General features: G+C 35.5%; 2 protein-coding genes across 4 annotated transcripts in view; both read left to right on the forward strand.

Annotated features, from left to right (window-relative positions):
- The window catches only part of LOC126977395 (acetyl-coenzyme A transporter 1), a 187,959-nt gene that overhangs the window by 50,675 nt on the left and 111,191 nt on the right, over positions 1 to 26,093 (forward strand). The gene's annotated exons all lie outside the window — the stretch shown is intronic.
- On the forward strand, positions 1,153 to 25,226 carry LOC126977385 (spindle assembly abnormal protein 6 homolog). 3 transcript variants are annotated; one of them, XM_050826149.1, is made up of 13 exons: positions 1,153 to 1,403; positions 1,661 to 1,754; positions 2,038 to 2,201; positions 2,970 to 3,126; positions 12,028 to 12,213; positions 14,358 to 14,515; positions 16,288 to 16,447; positions 18,794 to 18,862; positions 20,904 to 21,047; positions 21,502 to 21,709; positions 22,533 to 22,701; positions 23,843 to 23,940; positions 25,019 to 25,226. In XM_050826149.1, the coding sequence occupies exons 1-13, from the start codon at positions 1,390 to 1,392 to the stop codon at positions 25,156 to 25,158; spliced, it is 1,761 nt and encodes a 586-aa protein (XP_050682106.1). In that variant the 5' UTR covers positions 1,153 to 1,389; the 3' UTR covers positions 25,159 to 25,226. The 3 variants fall into 3 exon arrangements, with proteins under 3 accessions (XP_050682106.1, XP_050682107.1, XP_050682108.1); XM_050826150.1 differs by lacking the exon at positions 1,153 to 1,403 and having other exon boundaries at positions 1,525 to 1,754; XM_050826151.1 differs by lacking the exons at positions 1,153 to 1,403; positions 1,661 to 1,754 and having other exon boundaries at positions 2,060 to 2,201; positions 2,999 to 3,126.

Here is a 26,093-nt window from a genome sequence, read left to right on the forward strand (position 1 = left end):
TTCTCTTTTTTATCGCAGTCTCTGAAATTATGCTCCCCAGCACATATTGAGCAACGCTGTTTACCATTGCAAATTTTCGCAGGATGGTTGAACTTGAAGCACCGGAAGCATTGCTGCAACGGCGGGACATATTCAAACACCCGGAACGAAAATAGGTCATATTGGATGTTGTCGGGCAGAACATTTGATAAGAAAGTTATACTGACAGTCTCAAGACCTACAGTACTTTGACCGACTTTTTTCATGAATCTTCTCACTGAAATAATTTCATAGATCGAAGACAGTTTCGTATATAAATCTTTGTTCGAAATGTTGGTAGGCACATATCGGATAATTCCAGTTTTTTCTATCTGCGCTGCAGGAATATGCGCCTTCAAGTTGTGCTTTGTTAAAAAGTCAGTATTTGTTATGAAATTATTTGCAGTGTTGTATTGTTTGAAAACAACCGCAATTTTGTTGGCATTGACTCTATGTAAAGCTACCACACCTTTCACCTCTGAAGTAAAAATATGATTTAAGTAAACTGGGCTTTTATTTCCAAGTTTAACTTGTTGGTCCTGGCTTTCAACAAAAACCTTGAAGTCTGTATTTGTACAGTGTTCAGGATAAAGTCTCAGATAACCTGGCTTAAAAAACGGAGTAAAGTCATCCTCACCGCCGCCTTCTTCAGGTCCACATTCCTTCGCACCTCTTTTTCGAACAATTTTGGTTCGTTTCGGCGTTCCACCTGGGTCCTCCGGTTCATTCATTTTAATAATTAACAAAATGTACAATTATTTACACTGACTAAAATAAGTTTTGGTAATATTAACACAATATATTTTAACGAATAACAGTAAAACTAATTAAATCGACCGCCACGTTTGGAGTTCCCGCCAAGAGCAAAAAACTAGCCGAATCAACTAGTCTAACCACAGATACTATTTTTACTACTACATATATTCTTTGCCACAGAGTACTGTTAGTTATACTTAAAAATTCTAACATACAATGAATCTGAATGAACTTCAATGAAATTGTATAAAATTCAAAATATGTATTATAGTTTTTTTGGAGAAATGTAGAGTAGTCACTAGAGCATGTAATAGTGCTTTAAGAATACCTATGGTACTGGCAGGCCTGTCTCACTCCCCGTGTAGGTATAGACATCGTAAGTACGCGCGGCGGCCGCTACACAGTAATTCAACCATTATGGTCTCAAAATCAAGAGTACGCGCGGCGGTCTCTACATAGTAATCCAACCAGTAAGAACTCAAAATCGTATGTACGCGCGGCAGCCTCTACACAGTAATCCAACCAGTAAGGACTCAAGAGCGAGCAATGACTCACGCGCGAGTTTGTTCACCGGCCCGACTGATCTTCTAAAATTGGAGAAACATAAAAAAAGCAATGCATAAGCAAGGGTAATTTTAGTCATAATAATATTATGACAACACCCAAACAATTTCTATGGTGCTATAGTTCTATATATAATATATATTCTAAGGTGCAGAACCAAATTAAAAAAAAATTGGCATGTTTTGAATTTCAAAAATATATTGCATTGTTTCTGATTGCAGTGAATCAATGAAAATTACCAATAATAAATACTTAACCAGCGATGTTAAACAATATATATATGAAATGAAAATAAATACATCTTTAAAACTATGATTCACAGAGGAAAATACTACATATCATTTAAGAGGGGCTACGAGGAAAGTAGAAAGGATATAACAATTTCAGTTGACAAATTATTCGACCGAGATACTTTAGTAAGTAGATTGATGTTTCAAAATTATATTTAATTTGAAACTTGTACTTGTAGAAGACCCTGTAAATTGAAGAGTTTCAGGTCTAGTTAATCATATTTATTGTTTCTTAGCTTACATAAACCTATAATTTCCAGTTTAAGTATATTCTGTAAAGAGATACAAACTACCACATGAATCTCCTGTCTGAGTCCTCTAAGTCCTTACCAACTCCATTATTTTGCCATAGTTGTGTAAATCTGACTTGTAAAGAAAAACATTAATATGTTATACTTTATGTTTGCAGAGACTGACACTATCGGATGATGAGGATCCTACGTTTTTATGTAGAATACAACTGACTCGCTGTGATTATGAGGAGTTGAAAAAACAGCAAGGTCTTCTCATAGATTATGACAACTTTCCATCACAAGTTGTAAGATTGTTGCAACAGTGTACTGCAAACAATATGTATGTGATTTAAGTTTTCAATTGCATTTTACTATATTACAAGTGTGTATATTAATTACTAACTAACTAACAGAGGTGTGCTCACAATCTTTGGTATGCAAACATATGTATAATGTTCTAAACCTTGCAGTAAAACATTTAATACAAACCTCATACACCTTGTGTTCTAACCATTTCACCATTATAATAATTGTTTATGGTTGGATAACATTGAAATTTAGGTGACAATAATTGTGAAAAGTATTTTGGTTAATATTTTTACACATATCAAAAATATTTTTTTTAACAATTCTTTGATTTTTAATGATTAATAATACAATTTTCATTGCATTTTATTAACAGATGTATCATATTTAAATAATTTTTGTTTTTCCATATGTGGTAGCTTTTAATTAGCCTTATGTTTATTCACATGTTTTTACTGACAAAATAAAATTAAAAAAATATTGTGTTTCCATATTTGTGGATATCTAACGAAAAATAAAATCTGTATCCATAACTATAAATTATTGTAAACCATCATTAGTTTTTTTATATTTACAGTTTTATTATATATTATCTTTCCCCGGCTTCATTCTGCTGAATTAGATACTATAAGAAGTAAAACATGTAACATCTTCCTCATGGTGTTGTTAAAAAAAAAACAATAATTTAATCTTATTTTTTTATATATGACGAAATGGCTGTGTGAGCAATATAAAAAAATATGAGATTACAAATTATTAGTAATTGTAGTTCACCACAACAAATGTGTTATTGTTTTTATAGGTTTCTAATCTTGCACCATGTTAATTCAGGCCACTACAACTTTGAGATAGTTGAGCACAATGAATTCAAACGCCTTGTGCATTTATCATTAAGAACCGGACCAGCTTGTGATGATGATATTAAACAACATATGGCCGAGACAATAAATGAGCTAAAGGTAATGTCATCTTTATTATAAGTAAGGGACAAGCAGGACGTTCAGCTGATGTTAATGATACGCCCTGCCCATTACAGTTCAGTGCCACTCAGGATTCTTGAAAAATCCAAAAATTTGAGTGGCACTACAATTGCGCTTGTCACCTTGAGACATTAGATGTTAAGTCTCTTTTTTCCAGTAATTTCACTAGCTACGGCGCCCTTCAGACCGAAACACAATAATTCTCACACATTACGGCAGATAATAATATAATAGACGTTGTGGTACCCATAATCTAGCCGGCCTCCCGGAGCCTCCTCTTGGTGAAATCTATGTCACATTAGATTCATACTTTAGTAACAATAATCAATTAATTGTATCAATGTGGATTCATTTTTTTGGCTATTTAAACTAATGTTTAAAAGCATGTAGGGCAAAGATGTAAAAATACACGAAGATATTGATTCTCCATCTTTTTTTTTAGTGTGAACATAGTTTCCGTTAAAATTAAGTTTTTAATTATATCTGTTACAAAAATAATGTTGCCTCAGTGTTTAATACCTTGATTAGTGTCCTTGCTTGAAGATAAATTGGTATTGCATCAATATTTTCAGTGGATCTTGCACAAAGCACTGTAAAAACTTTATTGCACTATCACGTTCTATGTATGATTAGAAGAGACACACCACAACAACGAGAACAAAAATATTAATTGAATATAGAGATAATAGAATAATCATTCGTCAGTTTAAATCTACACACGAAGCCGTCCCTCACCGTGCCATCACCTTTACTGTGAAACTTTATTGTGAATAAGTGAGTAACAACAAAAATATATTCTTTTCGTGTGTAGGGTACTTTTAAAATGAGGAGTGTATAAATAATTATTTTAGAATTGCTCAAAGTGCTGTATTTGACTTATTTCAAACTGTTCTACAAATACTGTGTAGCTTCGTTATTACATTGCGGACTGATACTGGAACGACTATAGTTCAAATCCCAAGTTTATATATATATATTTTTTTTGTTCTTCTTTGCTCTTATTTTTTCTATTTAATTATAAATTCAATTATCCTTATTTTTATGAAACTATCTACTGGAATATATAATTGATGATCTGCCAATTTTGCTCTTTAACTAATCAATTGGTGCATCCTGTCAGAGGCCGAGAGAGTAAGACTGCCATTAACTCGTTTTATTTATACTACATATTGCCATTAACACCAACCACAGGCTACAATGCCGCTCCAACATTCGCCGAATAAGTCGAACGCCAGTGCTAATAAGCAGGTTCAGTCGGAACCCGATATTCCTAGCAAAGTGAGCCAAGAGTATGACAGCTCCTTCGTGTCGGTAAGGAGTAAACGCTTGCGTACTGACTCTCACAGTGAAACTGATCGATTATCGGAGTTAAAGGACGAAATCAAAAATATGCTCTGCTCCTGGAAAACTGAACAAAACTCTGCTCTTGCATCATGGAAAAATGCCCAAGACTCAATTCTAAAGAAGCTTGTTTCTGATCTTGCAGAAGTTAAATCTCAATGTTATACCATACAAAAATCTAACCAAGACATTGAGCGATCCCTAGAATTTATTAATAAACAATACGAAGAATTGCGTTTAAAAATGATAACATTGGAAAAAGAAAATAAGGCAAACAGAAGCAGTATATTGTTATTAGAATCAAAAATTCAAGAGATGCACCGGATGACGCGTTCTTCAACTGTAGAAATTCGCAGTGTCCCTGAAAAGAATAATGAATCTAAAGAAGATCTAACCACGACTGTTTCCGATATAGCAAAAACAGTGAACACTAAACTGCAGCTAGCGGGCCTTCGTGACGTTTACCGCAGTACTGGAAAACCTGGATCTATTAGGAACATAATAGTAGATTTCACTAGAGTACAGGACAAATACGATCTCCTCGCCTCTGTTCGCAACTTCAATAAATCGCGCAAGCCGGCAGACAAATTACATACACAACACATTGGACTGTCTGGGGAGAAGAAACCCATCTTTGTCGATGACCATTTGCCCGCTTCGATAAAAAAGCTATTCTACCAAACTCGGACGTACGCTAGAGACAACGGGTATAAATTTTGTTGGACTTCGAACTCCAAGGTGTTCCTTCGTAAGGATCAAGGGCTCAGACAAATCCTGATAAAATCTGAGCAGTGCCTACAAGATCTTGATCAAAAACTATGACTAAGTATTACTCCCGTACGATTGTTGCTGTTATCAGATACTATGTTAAGAAAAATCTATCATTTTATTACAAACAAACCATGTAAAACACACTTCTTACACGAACATTATAAACTCACACAAATATCTCTTTATAACTCTATTTTTTTAATAATTGCAACACACACTTATCACGTTTCTAAAAACAGAATCATAACATACACAAATTCGATTTACATACTTTATGACTATTTTAGCATTAATAACTTATTCATGAATTCAGATAATCTCTTATTTAAGATAATTGATAAACATAAACCTATTTATTTGAAAATTGATATATTTAAAAATACACTTTACACTAGCCGTCCTTGTCCGTGCTATATTTTGTTGATAAATCTTTGCAATGCTTGATCTAATCACAAACGAAATAGATGCTTTTAGTGTCGCAAACTCCTTTCAGTGCTCACACGATCAATTCTTACAAATAATAGGTAGCCCCGCTAGATGTATTAAAAGCCTTCATATAAATATCAGGAGCTGACAGTTTTTCTTAGCAGGTTGGGCTCGGACGTTGATATTCTTATTCTAAGTGAGTGCTGGCTTAAAAATACCCATCAATTACCGCCACTAGATGGTTACGCTTCATATTGTACCCACAATAACAAACTGCAGAACGACGGCGTAGTGATGTACGTTAAACAATATTTGGACGTTATAGTCTGGGAACCTAAATTTGAGGATGGAAATTGCATAATATGTACCATTGGTAAAGATTTTGCGTTTATCGGTATCTATCGCTCCCCATCATATTCCAACATAGACAACTTCATAAATTCTCTTACAACTGTAGTCTCCAGCTTAGATACGTTTAAAAATATTGCCATATTGGGGGATATAAATATAGACATTAAGCCCAATAATACCGACAGATGTTCGGATTACTACCTGACATCTACGGCTGCTCTAGGTTTATTACCGGCCCACACATTCCCTACTAGAATACACAATTGCTTGGATCATATACTCTTAAAAACAAACCTCACTTCTAAAGCTATAGTCTTTGATTCCCCTATAACTGATCATCTTCCCATTATGCTGAGCATCGACCGTGGTCGATTACATCATGGCGATAATTCAAACAGGACTAAAACTAGCGTAGACTATGAAGGTGTTCGGAAGGCACTCGATACATCCGACTTTTCCTCTATCATGTCTACTATGGACGCAGATTTGGCAACTAACCGACTAACTTCTATAATTACCAACACTATGAGCCTTTTTACAAATTTAATAGTCACATCTCGAAAAAGACATAACATAAAGTCCTGGATAACTCCAGGTCTACTTCGATGTATGCGTAATAGAGACAACTTACATAAAAAATTACGTCAAAACCCTACTAATCACATTCTTGATACAACATATAAAAGATACCGTAATTTTCTGAGTAACCTTCTGCATAAACTGAAACGTGAATTTCAAAAAAATGAGTTTTTGAAAACACATAAAAATCCAAAAGCCATGTGGATGGTGGTTAAAACTGCTACAAATTTCAATTCAACTCGGAAACCAGAGTCCTCACAGCCTCTCCTTACCTTATACGATGATCCTCATATTGCAGTTAATGCAGTTAATAAGCACTTTGTGAGTTTAGCTAAAAATCTAGCAGCTCAGATTGTTCCCAATACCACAAGAATGGAGTCACTGACAACCTCCACACAATCCAACTCCCTTGTTCTCCTTGAGATTGGTACTGATGAAGTTGAACGCATAATCTGTGGACTACGAGACGACTCTGCTCCGGGTTGGGACCGAATTACACCCTTGGTAATCAAAGCGTCCAAAAAAGTCCTGATACCTCCAATCACACATATCTGTAACATTTCCATATCTACGGGTGTGTTTCCTGATGTAATGAAAAGAGCCTTAGTCAGTCCCATTTATAAACAAGGGGATAAAGGGGACGTATCTAATTATAGGCCGATTTCGGTTTTACCAGTCCTGTCCAAGGTCCTGGAAAGGATACTTAACAACCATCTTGTTAAATTTCTCAATAAATATGACATAATAGCTAAAAATCAATTCGGGTTCAGAAAGGGTATATCTTCAGAAATTGCAACCACAAATCTTATTAGTAACGTAGTGAGTAAACTTGATAATAAAATAAAATGTTTTGCAATCTTCTTAGATCTCTCCAAAGCCTTTGACACGGTATCAATTCCGACCTTAATCACTAAGTTAGAGCGTTATGGAATTCGAGGTCAAGCGCTGGGAATTTTCCGGAGTTATCTTTTGAATCGGCAACAGAGTGTGAAAATAGACAAGCATATGAGTGACACGGAGTTAATTGACCACGGTGTCCCGCAGGGCAGTATCTTGGGACCTACACTCTTCCAGCTGTATGTCAACGATCTGTGCAAACTAAACATACCATACTGCAGCATATACGCGTATGCAGATGACACCGCACTCGTTGTACATGGTAATGACTGGAGTAGTGCCAAACAGCACGCCCAAGAAGCGATTAACATCGTAGCCGATTGGCTTTCAACTAATTTACACACACTAAATATCCGGAAAACAGAAATTCTTCCTTTTTCCTTAACATCTGCTTCCTCGGTTCCACCTGAAAACTCAAATATTATTATACATACTTGTCATCCAATAACACCCACCTGTAACTGCCCCGCTCTCAATATTGTCTCCAGCGTAAAATACCTCGGAATCCACATAGACTCTAACCTAAAATGGCATACACAAATAGAAGCGTTAAAAGTGAGGCTGCGGAAATTAATATACATATTTAAGACGTTACGACACTTGACTGATCCCAATACGGTGAAAACTGTATACCTTGCCTTATGCCAATCACTTTTGACCTATTGTATCCCTGTTTGGGGTGGAGCCCGCGTAACTATTATGTTAAGTCTGGAAAGAGCTCAAAGAGCTATTCTAAAGATAATGCTTTATAAACCTATCCGATACTCTACCAACCTCCTTTACTCAGAATGCCAAGTCTTAACGGTCCGGCAACTATATATTCTTCGGAGTGTATTAAGAAAACATGCGACCCTACCCCTCAACGTGACTGTTCTTGAACGACGCCGATATGTCCCATAATAAAATGTAAAACGGCCTTCGCAAAACGTCAATATGATGCTCTCTCCTCTAAGCTTTACAATAAGATTCATGAGAAGACTTTTATCTACACACTAAGCAATTTTGAGATAAAAAAGAAAACCACCACTTATCTTAAACAATTATCATATTCAGAAACGGAAAGTCTACTGTAACCTACTCACTAAGAATTACACACACACACACACACACACACATACATTCACATTTAATTTTTAATTTTTGTTTCGTTTGTCATTGTCATTTGTCGAGGAATCACTGACTCCGAAGATACAGTTTTAACTAGTTTCGGGGTCAGAGGTCTTTTAATATCACTGCAAAACCAAATTTTCAATGTTCAATGTATTGTTACAATTAGCGATAAAAAGATGAAAATAATTGGTATTATGTAATAATTATTGTACATTTAGTAATTTAAGTTATTTGCAGTGAGTGTAAAAGAACATGAAATAAAAAGTATTATTATTATTATTATTATTATTATTATTGCACATTCAGATTATTTTCAATCGATGTTTCTTTCACCCTCTACTAACCAAAGCGATCAGAACAGGACTCAGCCAAACTCTAGTTTCTCAATAAGTGAAATAGAAATAATACCAGATGAGCTTAATAAACAACTCAAATCTGTAGACCTTACTAAGGGAGCAGGACCTGATCGAATTCCCCCATTATTAATACAAAAATGCGCAGATGTACTAACGGAACCTCTTACTATATTATTCAAACGTTCATTACGGGAAGGAGTAGTTCCGAAAATCTGGAAGTCTGCATTTATCACCCCCATACACAAAAATGGCAGCAGAAATGACATTAAAAATTACAGGCCAATTTCAAAGTTATGCATTTTCGCTAAAGTTTTTGAAAAATAAGTTTACTCCCAAGTCTATAATAGTCTATCAACCTTATTTATCCCCGAACAGCATGGATTTATTAGAAATCGCTCAACTACGTCTAATCTACTATCATTCCTAAATTACACAACATTTAACATGGATTCTGGGGGTCAAGTAGACTCTATATTCACAGATTTTCGTAAGGCATTCGATCGAATTGACCATAAAATACTACTCCAGAAAATTCTTTCGGCAGGAATTCATGGTAATTTATATAGGTGGTTTACCTCGTACATTGAGAACAGATCACAGGCTGTGGTTCTCAACGGATACTCATCAGAATGGAACTTCGTGCCCTCTGGGGTCCCTCAAGGATCCTTGTTGGCTCCATTGTTGTTTAATATCTTCATTAACGATATCGCTGCTTGTTTTCAACATTCCAAATTCCTACTATACGCAGATGATATGAAAATATTTAAACAAATTCGTGACGTAGATGACTGTCTTTTATTACAACAAGACATGCACAGGTTTGAAAAATACTGTAGCATCAACAAACTAGACCTGAACGTTCCGAAATGTTACGCTGTAACATTTACCCGTAAGCCTAATTTTATTAAATTTCAATATTCACTTAATGATCATCCACTCAAAATTGTAAATGAGATACGTGATCTAGGCGTAATTCACGACTCTAAGCTTTCATATGATAAACACATTGAAAACATCGCTAATAGAGCCAACCAGTGTATAGGATTTATCAAGAGATCTTGTTCCCAATTCTCAAGTATCAAGGTTATAAAAACGTTGTATTGTACATATGTTCGTAGCATACTCGAGTATTGTACACAAATTTGGAACCCTCAGTATGATATATATATTAACAGATTAGAATCAATCCAACGCAGATTTGTTAAATACCTTGAATATAAGTGCAAGACATACGACAATGATTATGATTCAAGATGCAGGAGATATCATATATTACCACTCCACGAGAGACGCAAAATAGCTGATATTCTATTCTTAACAAAAATAGCACAATGTCACATTGACGCTCCCCATCTTGTCTCGAATATAAATTTAAATATTCCCAGAATCTCTGCAAGACATCCTAAATATTAACATATACCCCACTGTGCGTCAAATTACAAACAAAACTCATTCTTCTCAAGAGCATCTCACTGCATAAATAATCTTAAAGGCTTTCCTGCTTTTGACCTGTTTAATTCATCCACAAATTCTATCAGATCAAAAATTACTAAAAACTGGTTTAATGTGTTTCCCTAACTGTTACTATAAACATAATTGAACGTAGTGTTTAAATTCTCTCTGAACATAATAAATGTAATACCTATGTAATTATTAACATATTATATATAACACTTGTATAAGAAAAAACAAATAAAAAAGATGTACCTATATTATGCTATGTGTTATTAGAAACAATATGCGAAAACTATTAAATGGTGTAAAATGTTCACATTATTTTTTAGTAATTAAGTTATTGTAACACTGTAAGTTTTCCAAATAAAATAAATTAAATAAAAATTGCACCATATGATAGTCAACAATTAATGTGAACATGACACATTTCTTAACACTTCAATTCCTAATAGTTTTCTAAAACTACTAAATATTCACTATTTTTATATGATTATTTACTTCAGGCACAGCACTCGAGAGTCAAGTAAGCCAAGATTGACTAATGATGTTTCATAAGGTGTTTGGCTTAGCAACACATCCATTGGGTTAAGAATGTCAAAGGTGTTATCTCTGAATGCTAAATTTCGTCCATAAATAAACAATTTTGACACCTACACTACACTAGTGCCTACCAATATGCTACCACTTGCTAATTTGGGTTTTTAACTATACCAATATATATTGTAATCGGCAGGATGTAGCATATTGATAAATAAAGACATTCAACAACATTTTTGATGAGTTGTTGGTACATACCACCTACCAATACCTACAATTTGGTGAATGTCTTGATTGCTTTATCACTTATCAACTCCACTTCAATGTTCACAAATGTACTACATTTTTTTTTCATGGAAAGGGAGGACCACTTAATACCAGGTGACCCATACACTCTTTACGGGTCACCTGGTATAAAGTGATCTCTTGCAACACCAGAGGAATCACAAGACCATTGCCGGCCTTTAAGGAAGATGTACGCGCTTTTTTTTAAGGCACCCATGTCTTGTAGTAATTAATAACACTTTAACACACGGATTCTATAGATAGAATAGATTTTACAGATGCACCCTACTCCCTCACCAAGTTCTGGCCGTTATTTTGTTTATAAGATGGTTTATTTTGCTTGTATAATTTGTTTCAATAGCTTTTTCATACATTAACTCAAATCATCCTAACTATAAGCAATCTATTAATAAAACGTAAAATAATACGTATTGACAGAACACTGTGTGAGTGCCTTAATCGCGTAGATCTGAGGCATACCGCGCGAACAGAGTTTCACGGAACGGACAGGTTCTCCAGTTGAAGTTCTGTATAAAACAATTAGTGTAAATACCTAAGGCGATAAATGTTTTTCTTAAAAATATGTTAGAGAAGGGTATGTCCAGGTCGAATGGTATGAGCTTATTCAAAAAAGTTTAAATTTTTTAAATTTAAGATGTGTGTACAGGTCAATATGTGTCGGGTCCGCTAGTATTCATATGAATATGAATGTTTTGTAAGGTTGGTTATATATAATTTTCTAAAAGATAATATAATATAAATTTATCTCTAGAAATCATTATCCACTGTCAAATGTTCGGCTGCAAATAATGAATCAATATGGAGTGACAAATGCTTAAAGTTTGAAAGCAGATTAAAAGAACTAACAATGATGCTTGCTAAAATGGAGGAAGACAAATTAACGAGAGAATCTGAGTATCAAGAAGCACTGAAATTGGAAAAGGATAAACTTGCTCAGGTATTTTATATTAGCTAATTCATTTGATCAATCCAAACGCGTTTCATACGACATTTTTTAATAAGACCCATGGAATAATTTTTATTTATAAATTATAGTCAACCTCACAGTGGAAACGGTAGAGTCTCAGTTAAATTGCTTTTTTTCTCTTTGTTTGTGTTAAAAAATTACTATATTCACCAGAGACAATAATGCTTCTTGATCATACATTTAACTGGCTATGAGATAAGGCAACATAATAACATCAAATACATTAATTAGGTGCCTCTTAAGTGCTGAAATAGTAAAGAACGCAAGCTTAATATCTTTGATCATAAACGTTGTTATGGTTTTCTTATGGAAAAGGAGGACAAACAAGCGTGCGGTTCTGGTGTTAAGTGATCACCGCCGCCCACATTCGCGTGCAACACCAGGTCAAATAGTTCGAGCTGATACTGAGGCACGTCAGACCAGACATGGCAGAAATTCTCCATAATATGTGGCCGGACCTGCGCTTTCTAGAGCGCTGGAATATGGGCCGGCTTGAAGTATTGCCATGCTCTGTTTATCACGCCCAGCTTCTTTGGAGCTAATTTGGCTTTTCCCGCCAGATCACCGCGGAAGTGGCAATCGCTCGTGATTTCATGGTCCAGTATTCCGATACTAGGCGAGTTTTTAAAGGAAGTGTGTCGAAGAGTTGTTTTTAGTGGTAAACGCGCAAACTTGAGTCTTCTGGGGGTTAAATAATTGGCCAATGTTCATTTAACCCTATTCCGCGACCATCTCAAGAGAGGACTCGATAGTAGACACAAGTTTCTTCCGGCACTATTCGACGATTTCCCGAGAGAGACCTGCATGGCCCTATTATACGGCTTCACGAGTACTTTCGTCTTCATATCAATGTATGTTGGAGATGTCCATCATATCATTGATATGCAGAAGAAAAAGTGTAGGAGATAGCACACAGCCTTGGGGCACTCCAGCGTTCATGGGCTTCGGGTTCGAGCAATAACCGTAGACAACGACCTGTGTGCTGCTGGACCCAGTAAGGAAGCTGGAGGTCCATTTGCATATACTCTCGGGAAGCCCAAACGGTGGAAGGTATACCAGAAGATCGCCTGCCGACCGACCATGGTATACCAGAGCTGGTGGTTAATTATGATCTCAATGATTTTGGAGAGCAGGAAGATAATAACTATAGGCCTGTAGTTTGGCGGATCCGAACTGTCTCCTTTTATTGGATCTGATGGACAAGGGCTGACTTCCAAAAGTATGGGACTAAACGCGTTATAGGCCAAGATCCCAAGCCAGACGCGTATTTTCTGACGAACGAAATATGGACGATTGAATAGTGTTAGTATGTAATACAATCGCATGCTTACCTGATGGCTTGCTCGGCCGACCAATTTCCTGGTAATCAAGGTACATAAAAACATAACTGTCCTCGCGTAAATTCTCCATGCTATTTTTACGTATATTTTAGACAATATCATTTAAAATAAGTCATCAATACTCCCAGACACATTCCGTCGACCGTATTGCTTTGCAGACCTTAAAGATCCTAAAGTAAATACTTAACTTCACGTAAATTTTTGCTCCGTTTTAATTATTTTTCTGATTTTTTGCTGAGCTGAATTATAAAAAGACTTGCAAAATTATGCACAAATTGTAGTCTGGGGTGCGTGACCCAAGCCAGTCGGCATTGTGCCCGTTGAAATCACCTAAGACTATGATTTCATTTGGGCTCCGGTCCTAGACACTAACCTATGTGAAACATTCTAGCACCAGGCCGCTGTTCTGTGCGAGTATGGTAATTAACCCGGACGAGTCTGTTCCGTGCGTGCTGACGTCATAAGACGGTAGCGTGACTCTCCCACTTCTAAAAAGCCCTTAGTCGACTCTTACGTGTCGTAAGGGTCGACTAAGGGTCTGGCATTTCCCTGTTCTTTTTACGCCCCCGGGAAAGACAGGCCAGATATATTTAACAAATATTTTTTTAAATATGACACTAACCCTCATATGAGACAAGAGAAGAACTTTTAATTCTTGTAATTCTGAAAGTTATTAATAACATTAAAACTGATAATTTTTCATGCAATATATTTTTCCAAATTTATACACACATCGCAGATGATATGAATATAACTAAGTATATTTTATTCAAGGAAAAGGCACATCTTCTGAAAACAGCAGATCTTAGTGAAAAAAACATACTAGCTAACTATCAAGAAAATTTAACCAAAAAAGAGAAGCAAATTGACGAGTTACGATGCTCGTGTTCACAACTGAGAGACAAGCTGTGCCACTTAGAATGTCAACTCAGGTACAACAAATTTAATATTTACTTTTTAAATAACTACTTATTATATTAATTAGTGCATAATCATCGCTACTTCATGATTTAATTAACTAAGTTATTACACCCGTCCACTACACTGCATTGCCACTCAACATCTTTCCGGAACATGCAAAGAGGATGTAAATATTACTTAATAAGAGGCGGGGCTACCTAAGTAAAAATTGAAATTTAGTTTATTATAAAACATGCAGTGATTTAATATAAGTTTGAAACAGTAGTTATTACAGTATGGCGATTGGCCACGAAGATTTTGATTTCTAACATTTGCTTGAAACGTAGTGAATTTCGGCTATCTTCGATTTTTACAAGATTATAGCCGTCATCTGTCAATCTATCAATGACTGCACGTTTCATACAATCGGGTGAATCGCTTTTTTCTTAGGCTGGGGAGCTTCGCTAGGCTGGAGAGATGTTTCAAGACCTCTCTGAACTCGCCGGTGAACTCGAGCATCGCACCACCGCTACGAACTTAATCTCATTATAATGGCATTGTCACCATTATGTGACGAGATTCTCAACGGTGTTGTTCTCGTGGTATTTTCGTTCACACAATCAAACTGTGTCTTTCCAGGAAGTAGTATGTGGCCGGTAGCATTACTGCGATATCTTTGGTGCTGCAAGACTCAAGAGAGCGTGGTCGGCGCTTGACCTTGATCTCATAATACATACATCTTTTTCTTAGTACAAAGTAAAGGGTCACTTCAATTTTCGACCATTTTGTGCGGTCCTGGAGGTCTACTCGCAAAATCGACAACGATACATTCGGAACGATACGATGATACTCCGAATATATCGCAACTATCCTACTCTAACAATTGTTCGAATTCCTTATCGCTTATCGTTACCATAGACTAATATTTTCAGTTTTTTACGATGTTAGTGTGAATGAAATATGTTCAAATCTAAACATTATCTGTGCTATGTCGCTGTTAAGTGTCAAAAGTCAAAACATAGTTTAGGCGCTAAGGACCATGCCAGACTCTGCACCACCAATTTGGGATCATTTACACATAATGTAAATGTTAAAAAAAATATGTCATGAAATTAATATGACCATTTAAAATTGAATAAATAATACAAAACTTGCGGATAGTAAAATGTAAAAGAAAAGTAACTCAACCCTTCTTGTCGACTTCCAATTTCCCAGGCGGCCATTTGCATTATTTCTACGCATAAACTATCAACAAAATGACTTAAATGTAGTAAAGTAAGTAGTAAAAAAATCCTGTTGAATAGTAAATCACATATAATTATTTCAATAATATTTATTAAGTATGTATATTGTATGGCAAATATATCTATACAACTTGAAACGATAATAGCATCGACAGCCTAGAAGGTGTCGTTGAGATTATCGTAAAAGTGACGTTTGATTATTTGTGAAATTCGAATATTCGTCTCTGACATTTTCAACTAAGAGTAGGGTTAGGACCGATAATATCGAAAAATATTTCGTTCGTTCAATCATTGTTTCGACATTTATTACGATGTAACTAAGAGTAGGATTCGACACGACAAATGCGACGATTTATCGAATATCGATTTTAGGAGTAGGCCCCCTGAGTTTTCCGCATCCAGACCTTCCAGGCCGCTCGCATGAAATCGTCCGTCCATCTTGCTCTATATACAATACATATAACAACGCCTTGCAGCTCTGGCACTAGGCCACGGCCTACCATTTCATAAATAGATAAATAAAACTGTTGTGATTTTGGTTTTTTTATTATTTTTATCAGTGAGAAGAATCAGACGTCAAATATGTTAGAAAAAGAAGTCCAAAAGTCTCACATAGAAGCGGCAACACTGAGAGCTAAGAACGCAACGTTGGAGCGAGACATCATTGACCGCGACAAACAGATACTGCAACTAAACACGAGGTGTGCGTCTGTAGATAAGGTAATTGATACTGACAAGTGTTTGAAAACATAACACAATGATTATGTTTTATTACCTTTTTAATACACAAATAAAATTTGAAAAAATTTTTTAAATAACGATGCGGGACTCGAACCCACCCTCTGGCGTTCCGTGCCAGTGCTCTCTACTTTTTATCACCAGAGGTTATCAACTGTAAAATAGATCCTGTAGATGAAGCCACAACCTGAGAGTTGAACAAAGCATACAAGATTTTATGACGACACGTCACTTGAACGGTTAGCTCAGTTGGGTGAGCACTGGCACGGAACACCAGTGGTTGTGGGTTCGAGTCCCGCATCGTTCATAAAAAAATTGTTTTCAACACTTATTTGTGTATTAATCCTAGAAGTGAGGTTATCACTTTAAAAATATAACAAATTGTTTACCTTTTTAATATAAATTAATAATACATTTCAGTTTGTCAAAATATTATTACAAATTTTTTTTATTACATAACCTTCCAATATAATAATAATATTTATTACACTTTTTACACAAATTATCTTGCACCAAGTTAAGCAGGCACACAGGCTATATATTATATATTATATAGCCTGTGTTATGGGTTACAAGACAATGATATATTTAATACAATATACTTACTTAAACATACATATATTCATATAAACATACATAAAGACATTTAAACATCCATGACTCGGAAACATACATCCATATTCATCATTTAAATGCTTGCACCTACCGGGATTTGAACCCGGGACCTCTAGCTTAGTAGGTAGGATCGCTAACCACTCGGCTATACAGGTACGTCAATATCAACAGACTTCAGCTCTATTTCATTCTTGGTACGTCCAAATAGCATTTCATCATGTAAAATCATATATTATTATATTTATTATTGTAATGTATAAAAATACCAACTTACAAAAAGGCATACTATACCTACACTGTGTTAGAATATTCCTGTACTATATTTGACACGGATATGCAGTAAAATGCGAACACCTGCTGTGTTGTACGGATCAGAGTGTAGGGCGACAAACAAGCACCAACCAAATAAACTGCACACGACAGAAATGCGCACGCTACGCTGGTCTGCGGGTGTCACACTTCTAGACAAAATCCGAAATGAGTACATCAGAGGAAGTTTTAAAGTTGCCCCAATAGTCGAGAAGGTCAAAGAGAAACGCTTAAGGTGGTTCGGTCACATTTAAAGGCGCCCAGACGATCAAATGCTTCATATGCATAAGCTTCACTTACCCTAGACATGCCAATAACGAAGCATACGCGTGGAAGACCACCCGCCACCTGGTTGACGACAGTCCAAAAATACTTGAAAGAAGCTCATCTTATAGCTGACGTGGTGCAAAACCGAGCCGAAGAGGAAGAAGAAGAAGACGCAGTTAAATGCGAAGATACCACTTAACATAAAATGAAAAATAAAAACCCCTTAGATTAAACGCTACACTAAAAAAAACTTTTCAGATTCAATGTTGCCAAAAACTTTTAGAACCCCTGACTTATTTATTCCACCAGTACAGTAAGGTGATCTCTCTGAGCTTTTTCCACTAGATTTTTCAGATACACCAAAACCGAGAGTGCCGTACGGCACCCTACTCCCTCACCAAGTTATGACCCTTATTTTGTTTATAAGATGGTTTATTTTGCATGGTCCTATAGTTTGTTTCAATAGCTTTCATATAAATTCACTGAAATCATCCGAGTTATATCTAGTACACGTAAAATAATACCTACGCATTGCAGAACGCTGCGCGAGAGCCAATATCACGCCGATCTGAGGCATACCGCGCGTTCAGAGTTTCCCGGACCGGAAAGGATAATGTATGCATCATATGTAGAAGGGGTTGATTATTTAAATACACTTAAAATTCTAATATCTGTTTTTTACACTTTCCACTAATAACTATTATATTTAATACAATTTGGGCAGTGTTACCCCTTACAATTCACAACGTGTAATGCCTCCTCAAACTGAGCGCTCTGGCTTATATAGGGCACGACCGTCTACCGTAATGATGCTACCAACTGTTAGTTGGCACTACTGTAGTGCCAACTAACTTACACGAATCAAATTAACTAAGGATCTGAATATAATATGCTATTATATTTATTTCTAATTATATTGATAATTATATTAAATAGTATTTAAATATTAACAGTAGTTAGATGAATGTTATTATTATTTGGGATATCTTATGACAGTTCATGACGTTGGCAGCCCATGTAAACACATCAAACTGACACATGAATGTATTTATTGCACTTTCACACAAATTAATCTGCCCAAACAGTCTACGCCTAATTATATTATAATAATTGTAAAATGTTTTATTTTTTTTTCAGATATTGAATGAAAACTCAAATACGATCAAGGAGTTAAATGAACAGATACATTCATTAAAAATGGACAAGGTGAGATTGATATATTTAGGAATAATCTTAAAGAATACTATAAGGAATGTATTAAGTTGTTTTTTTTTCTTAAGAATGCTATCAGTGTTCATTAATTTTTGTATCAGCTTTACTTTGATTAGAATATTAATTAAATAATAATTCATAACTGCAATTTCAAATAACAACAACGAATTCAAATTGGTCCATCCTCTTTGAATCTTTACATAAAACAACCGCTATTATAGTTTCCTTCGAATAGATAAAACGGATATAGTAAACACGGCTTCGTTTACAAACAAATAAGATTAGGTATTGGAAAATAATTCTTATATACATCTTAATATTCTATTCGTATTGACTTCTGTGGAGGGGGCACTACAAGTCAGCCTATGTCAAGTTTAAAAGTAGACCACCAAGCTTAGTATGCATTTGATCGGTGTTAACGAATTTACCGGCGTTTCCGGTATTGATCGGTGGTAAGATTGAAGAAGGAATGTCGCATATTTGGGGCACGTGCTTAGGCACGATAGGTACAAACTCCTACTACTCATCATGATGAGAAAAGTTGCCGGAAGAAGAGAAAAAGTCTTGGCTGCGCAACATCCGATATTGGACTGGCATCGCGAGTGCGGCAGAACTATTTCGCCTCGCGAAGGACAAACAATTGAAACTACAAAGCTGACCGCCAACCTTCGCTAGTCGGAGAGGCACGCGAAGAAGAAGAAGATTGAAGAGTTTTTTATATTTTCTTAAAAAACCTGAAGCAAGTATACAAATAGAATTACCTAGTAACTGTGGGAGTATAGCAGTCCACATGCAGTCTCCTATTTTTGATGACCGGCTAGGCAAATACGCAGACCGTTGACGGACACCAGTACTGTCAAAGAGTATATAATAGTACGAGTATGGAAGTTTCACTCCGCAAAATCAATTAAAGAAATAGGAACTCTTGCGGTCATACAATAAGGTCTTATTTTACTAACCCACATTTTTATTCACCTAGTAGTTGCCTTTCTTTCTATCGCGTGACTCTTACCTCTTCTGACGACATTAGGGTTGACTTCTTTACCAAAAATGTAACTACCTAGTGTATGGCCATCTTATAAAAATAGCTCAGTTTTTTCTATAATATATATATGTTATCGTAATTTAAAAACAATATTTTTCGGATTTCAAACGTACATAAGCTGCACATACTAATGTATGCGTTGGAAGATCAGGACATAGTCAAACCTACATAGTATATAGGAAATATATAGGTAGCTATCATGAATGGTAAATTCATTATAATAATAATCACAGCGTCTTCGGAAAGCTTAAAAAATGAATTTTGATCGCAATGACTTTTAATATGCATTGCTTTATTTACTGCCGCACTTACTTACGATTTCGATACCTACACGGGTAATGAGACAGAACTGGTACTGTATAGACTATAGAGGAAGTCATGCACAGCTTGGTGGGATCTGCCTGAAGGCTAGGAATTTTGATAAAACACGGTTGACAACTAGTAAAATTTTTTTTTGGAACAATTTAACAAACAAGTAAAAACGATGATAGCTGCAAAAGTATAAACTGCAGCCAAGCTAACAACGCCCTTCTCCGAATACAATAAGGAATGATGTTCCATGCACAAAGATCTAAATAGTCAACATAGTACGGTAAATAATACAAGACATTAAAAAATAGTACAGGATATATGATTTGAAATATATACATTATTATTATTATATTATGTGTTTAGTTTTGGGTGAAAGTGTGTGGCTGAGTTTTAGAGATATGTATATAGTAATTGTGAAGTTTGTTACATTTGTGCTGTGCGTGGTATTCTTAGGTGTGTGAGGGATTGATGAATATTTTACACATCCACAAGTTTCTCTGTATCTTCATAATCTAGTGTTTTTAACCAGGAGTCAAGTTTCGCTTTACATTTCCTCTTGGTCAGTGGGTTGATGTTTAAGCTTTTGTCGATTTAGTTATAAATTTTAGAGCTTATGTGTTTGTAATGGCGACTATCGACATCTATTAAATAAACGTTACGTACCTATATTTTTTACAGAACAGCTTAGAGAGACGCCTGGACTTAAGCGAGTCTTTGTCCAAAAAGAACAATGAAGCCCTACAATCGACAACGGATCAACTTTTAAAGGCTAACGAGATAATATCCAAACAGAACCAGGACCTCATACAAATGAAGGATAAGGTAGGGCTTGTTTTATTAATTTAAATATTGATTTAACACGACCTATAATTTTCTAGATCTGGAATACTACTTTGAGCAACCAAGAAAAAATTAAATGTAATAATTGTTGTCTAAATATCTTATCAGTTTGGGATGGGATAAAAAACGGCTCTGTCGTAAATCCTACTACTCCATAGCTGAATATCTAAGTGATCGGACAGCCTGGTACTAGGCTATGATTATTTTATAGCAATGATAGTACAATATTGTGTATTTTTATTAAAAAGAGTGCAAAATAAGAATGCAGAGTTTCTTGCGCCGCTTCTTCTCTCTCAGAGCGCCATTTGTTTCCTAAGCGGTATCTAGTATATTAGAAATGACATCAAAATCAATTCTAAAGTAATCTTTAAGCATTTTGTCTTATATATAAAAATATATGGTAAGCGTCCAAAACTACTAGTTTTTTTTATTTCAGTTGGTATGCAGAACAGCCATAGCTCTTGAACAAGAAAAGGTAATAGAACGCAATGTGAAGGAAATACAGGAGCTGAATTCCAAAGTCAGTTCTGCCAGAGAAGATCTGGATAAAATGAAAAAGGAGTTTGACAGCTTAAAAGAAAAATTTGAACTCAGTGAAATTGCCCTTAAAGACAAAGACGAAACCATTAGGAATAATAACTTGGGTATGGATGGGTTACTGCTTACTTAATAGGCGACTTTTTCTCGAACAATACGTGGCAAATAATATTTCTTTCTGTCAGTGCAATCTGATTATTGTCACAGTTCATTGGTTTTATTTTCCATTTAAAAAAATATTAATTGCATTTTTTTTGGAAAAGGAGGGGAGCGACAAAGAGCGTACGTGTCACCGCCACCCACATTCTCTTGCAACACCAGAGGAATCACAGAAGCGTTGCCGGCCTTTAAGAAAGGTGTACGCGCTTTTTTTAAGGTACCTATGTCGTATCGTCCCGGAAACACCGCACAAGGATGCTCATTCCAAAGCTTTATAGTAAGTGGAAGAAAATTCCTTAAAAAACCGCACTGTGGAGGATCGCCACACATACAGATTGTGGGTATGATATCCTAATTTGTGGCGTGTCATGCGAAGGTGTAATTCGGCGGCAGGAATCAAGAATTACTTGTCACAAAACATATTAAACGTAGCTACTGATAATTTGTACCACCAACGTTCACCAGTGGAAGGCTTCTTGCACACGATGGCCGCCTTCTGTCGTGATGCAGAGGCGCCTTCTCTGTTTTCTGAATCAACTTTTGATTGATATTGAAGAGGGAATGATGTAAGTTAAACGCCAGCCGCCCGTGGACATCCCAAATAAAAAAAATCCCTTGAGTTGTATCGATTCACGAAAACAATAGATCTCTATCATCACCACACCCTTTAAATCAAAACACAAGAGCACAAGAATTCCGTAATTTTGCAGCAGACCTAGACGTGATTGTAGTATTGATCTAAAGTTACCACTTAATAACATTTATTTTCAGTTATCCAATGGCTTCATAAAAAGATGGAAGACACCGGTAACAATATGACGGACAGACATAAAACTGGACTCGTGAACGTGGCTAGCTCTACGCCGTATTTTTTGAATAAAAATAATAGTGAGTTACACGAGTCCGGTGAAACTGAAGTGAATTTTTACGGAACATCAAAGTAAGTTACGTAAAAGATTAAAAAAAAAACAAGTGTGCAATTAACACGTGGTAGAGTGAAAACCTTCAAGATAATGAGATAATAATAATATTCTTTTACATAACATTTTATTCGTATGTATAACATCAATTTATTCAGACTCAATTTTCGATAAGTGATACAAGAGGTTTATGGTAACTAAAGTATTGATACAGTGCGACTGCTGCAAATATTCAAATCTTAATTTGGCGTCGAAAAACTCATCCAAGCAACGGAATCGCTGTATCCGATATAAAATTTACATTAAACCTCTAAACTGCATATGAAGTCATCGTACATGTTGCTACAATGACACATGATTTCAAGCGCTATGAAAGACATTGGTGACGAGCACAAATGTAATGCCGCTCAGAATTTTTGGGTTTTTTCAAGAATCCTGAGCGGCACTGCATTGTAATGGGTAGGGTGTATCAATTACCATCAGCTGAACGTAATGATCGTCTCCTGACTTATTTCTATAAACAAAATACTCCACTATGATTGAGTTTTAAGAGTTTGAAGACAATGTGAGTGCGAGCCAAGAAGTTTGTTGCGATTGGTACGTTTGGCGAACACCAGATATCAACAATATCCTGTTGTTGGTATAACCTTGAACAATTCCTTCGTTCTCGGTGAAATGTATCGCTGGAAGATGCAGACGTAACACCACCCGGTGATAACTTGATCATTGGTAACTAGAGTCGTTGTTCGTTGAAGGACATGCTACTGGGGATCCTCTGCCCAACTGAGGCTGAAATGTGCACTTTTGAGTCTTGGGCAGTATATTTGTGTACAGTCTTTATTACTTTTTCCAAATTCATTTATTTCACATTATTACAAACAAGATTAAAGGAAATCTGATTTGGGCATCGAATCCGCGATCCATTTTGCCTGTAAGGTGAAGTCAGACCGCATACGTGCCGACTGCTGCTACACTGTGGCATGCGAGATGCAAACTCAGTGTTTGCATCTCGCATGCCACAGTGTCGTTATAAATTTTTAAAGAAAATAATATAATACTGTAGAATTGTAAAATACTTATTTTAGCTTATCGTTTTTAAACGCCTGCAAGTACTAATGTTTTATTGACATTAAAACGATCTATGGGCCATTTTTTTTTCAGGTCAACAATAGACGAAACTCCCAAAGCCCTTGGCGTGCCGAAAGGATTGGATCCAAAATACCTCCAGCCCGCAAGTGATGAAAATGGAAAGAAGAAAGGTGATTTGTAATTACATTATATTATCTTGTGTGGACAATTATGTTTATTCTGCAGAACTGTTAAATAGGTGTACAGTTAATAAATTTTCGTTATAATTTTCTATCTAAATTAAATGACTAGCTTGGCTCCAACTGTTGAAGTTAGGGGTATATTTTTTCGCACTGCCACGCAGAAATAGAAAAGTAAAGAAAAATTCAATTCTCTTTTCGTATTTTGTAGATACATAATTATTTTCTGTAAAAATATAAGCTTTATATAAACCGTCAAGAAATGGTTTCAATTATGTGCTATTTTGGCGATTTTTTGGGATAGGGGCCTTAATTACTTCCGGATATACTGCTCTAAGAAAATTCATTTAAGACGCGTTTTATATTTGGCTAGGTTTTTAATATTTTGACTGTGACACTGGCTTTACTATTAGTAAACAGATTATTATTTGGCAGCTATTCAAAATATATCTTTAATTGTCAAACAGACTTCAATGGTCTCTACGTCTAATTTGTAACATTTACACCTTAGATTAAGGATTGGTCTCCGCTGTGCTCTAACTAGATACCGCAGGCGTAGTCACAAAGTGCGGCAATGAATACTACGCCCAAATGGGCGTACTCGAGCCAGTCTCACAGTCACATGTGTGACGTTGAACTTTGATAATAATAATTGAAACTAAAATGCCGGGGTGCATAGTAAAACTTTGTAAAAATAATACTACAAGAAATAAGAAAGACAATGACATCACATATCATCAGTAAATATTTTGTATTTTATTAATTTCAATGTAAAATAACACGAAGCGTATGTTACAAAATTTGAAAGAGTGTCAAGATCACACACACAAGCATCTAATAGGTGCCGTTATAAAAAGCTATTGTTCTTAGATAGTGCGTATCTTGTTGGAGCGCAGCGGATACCAATCCTTAATCTAATATTTACACTTTATTTGCTAAAATTAAAATATTTTCTTTTTATTTTCCTTGTCGGTGTATAAAACGCTCAACCTCGTCTCCTACATATTGCACACTCGTTAGTTATCCCAAACTTTCAACCCTCGGTGAACATTTAACTTTTTATTTTCAGAAGCACAAGGTTCCGCTACGTCCAAGTCAAAAGGAAAAGAGAATAAACGATTTGAACTACCCCGAGTGGACTATCGAGAGAAGAAGTCAGCGAGAGGCAGCACCTATCGCGCGACTCCTGTTTCTGCGTACTTTCCTTGAACAAAATGAGCTTTTTAACTTGTCGTATATGAAAATAATTTTAATTAAATATGTATTTGTACATTTTACTTATGTTCCTTTTTTATTTATGGCAAACGTTGTTTTACCATATAAATTAAAAATAGAGTTAAACTGCTTCTTGGACATCGTAACATTACTTCATTTTTCTAAAATAACCGTAGCTTAAGTTACTCCTTATTACATCAGATACCTGGCAATAAAAATCCCGTCAAAATCGGTCCAGGCATTTCAGATATTAGCCGGAACAAACAGACAGACAAAAACTGTAACTAAAGTTACTTTGGCTTATGTACCGTATACATGTAGTTAATAACGGTTATTTCAATATTACAAACAGACACTCCAATTTTATTTATATGTATAGATTATATTATTAATAGTATTCTGTATAGATATGTTATCCCAATGACGTTAGCAGATTTGCAATGCAAATCATCGAGCGAGACCAAAATCTAATTGCTTGTGTCAGTGTGAAATGTCTGTGTATGCATGATAAGTGTTGGGTAATTAATGCTGGAAATGTATCGATACCGATCAAAATAACGACACATATTATAAATATGTTCATGATAAGTTTATTCACTTGGGCTGTTTTACAATGTTCAAGTAAAGTATCAGATTAAAGGATTAAAACGCGTGTAATTGTAACGGTTTTACATTAGATTATTATTATCTATTAGAATAGATTTCTCCCAAGACTGGTACGTGAAGCCATCGAAATTAAAAAACACCCAAATTTCAATAGTGAAGATGTTCTAAAATTATCTAACACCTGGGATCCAATAATCTTTAAATTAAAACCCATAACTACACATACCAAAAAAGGACACTGTCAGTAAATTTTGCCAAAAACCATCTGTGTACAGCAAATACCACCTCCGAGGAAATAAATGGCGCTAAACTTTATAATGACA

This window comes from Leptidea sinapis, chromosome 45, assembly GCF_905404315.1.
Source record: "Leptidea sinapis chromosome 45, ilLepSina1.1, whole genome shotgun sequence".
Lineage (NCBI taxonomy): Eukaryota > Metazoa > Arthropoda > Insecta > Lepidoptera > Pieridae > Leptidea > Leptidea sinapis.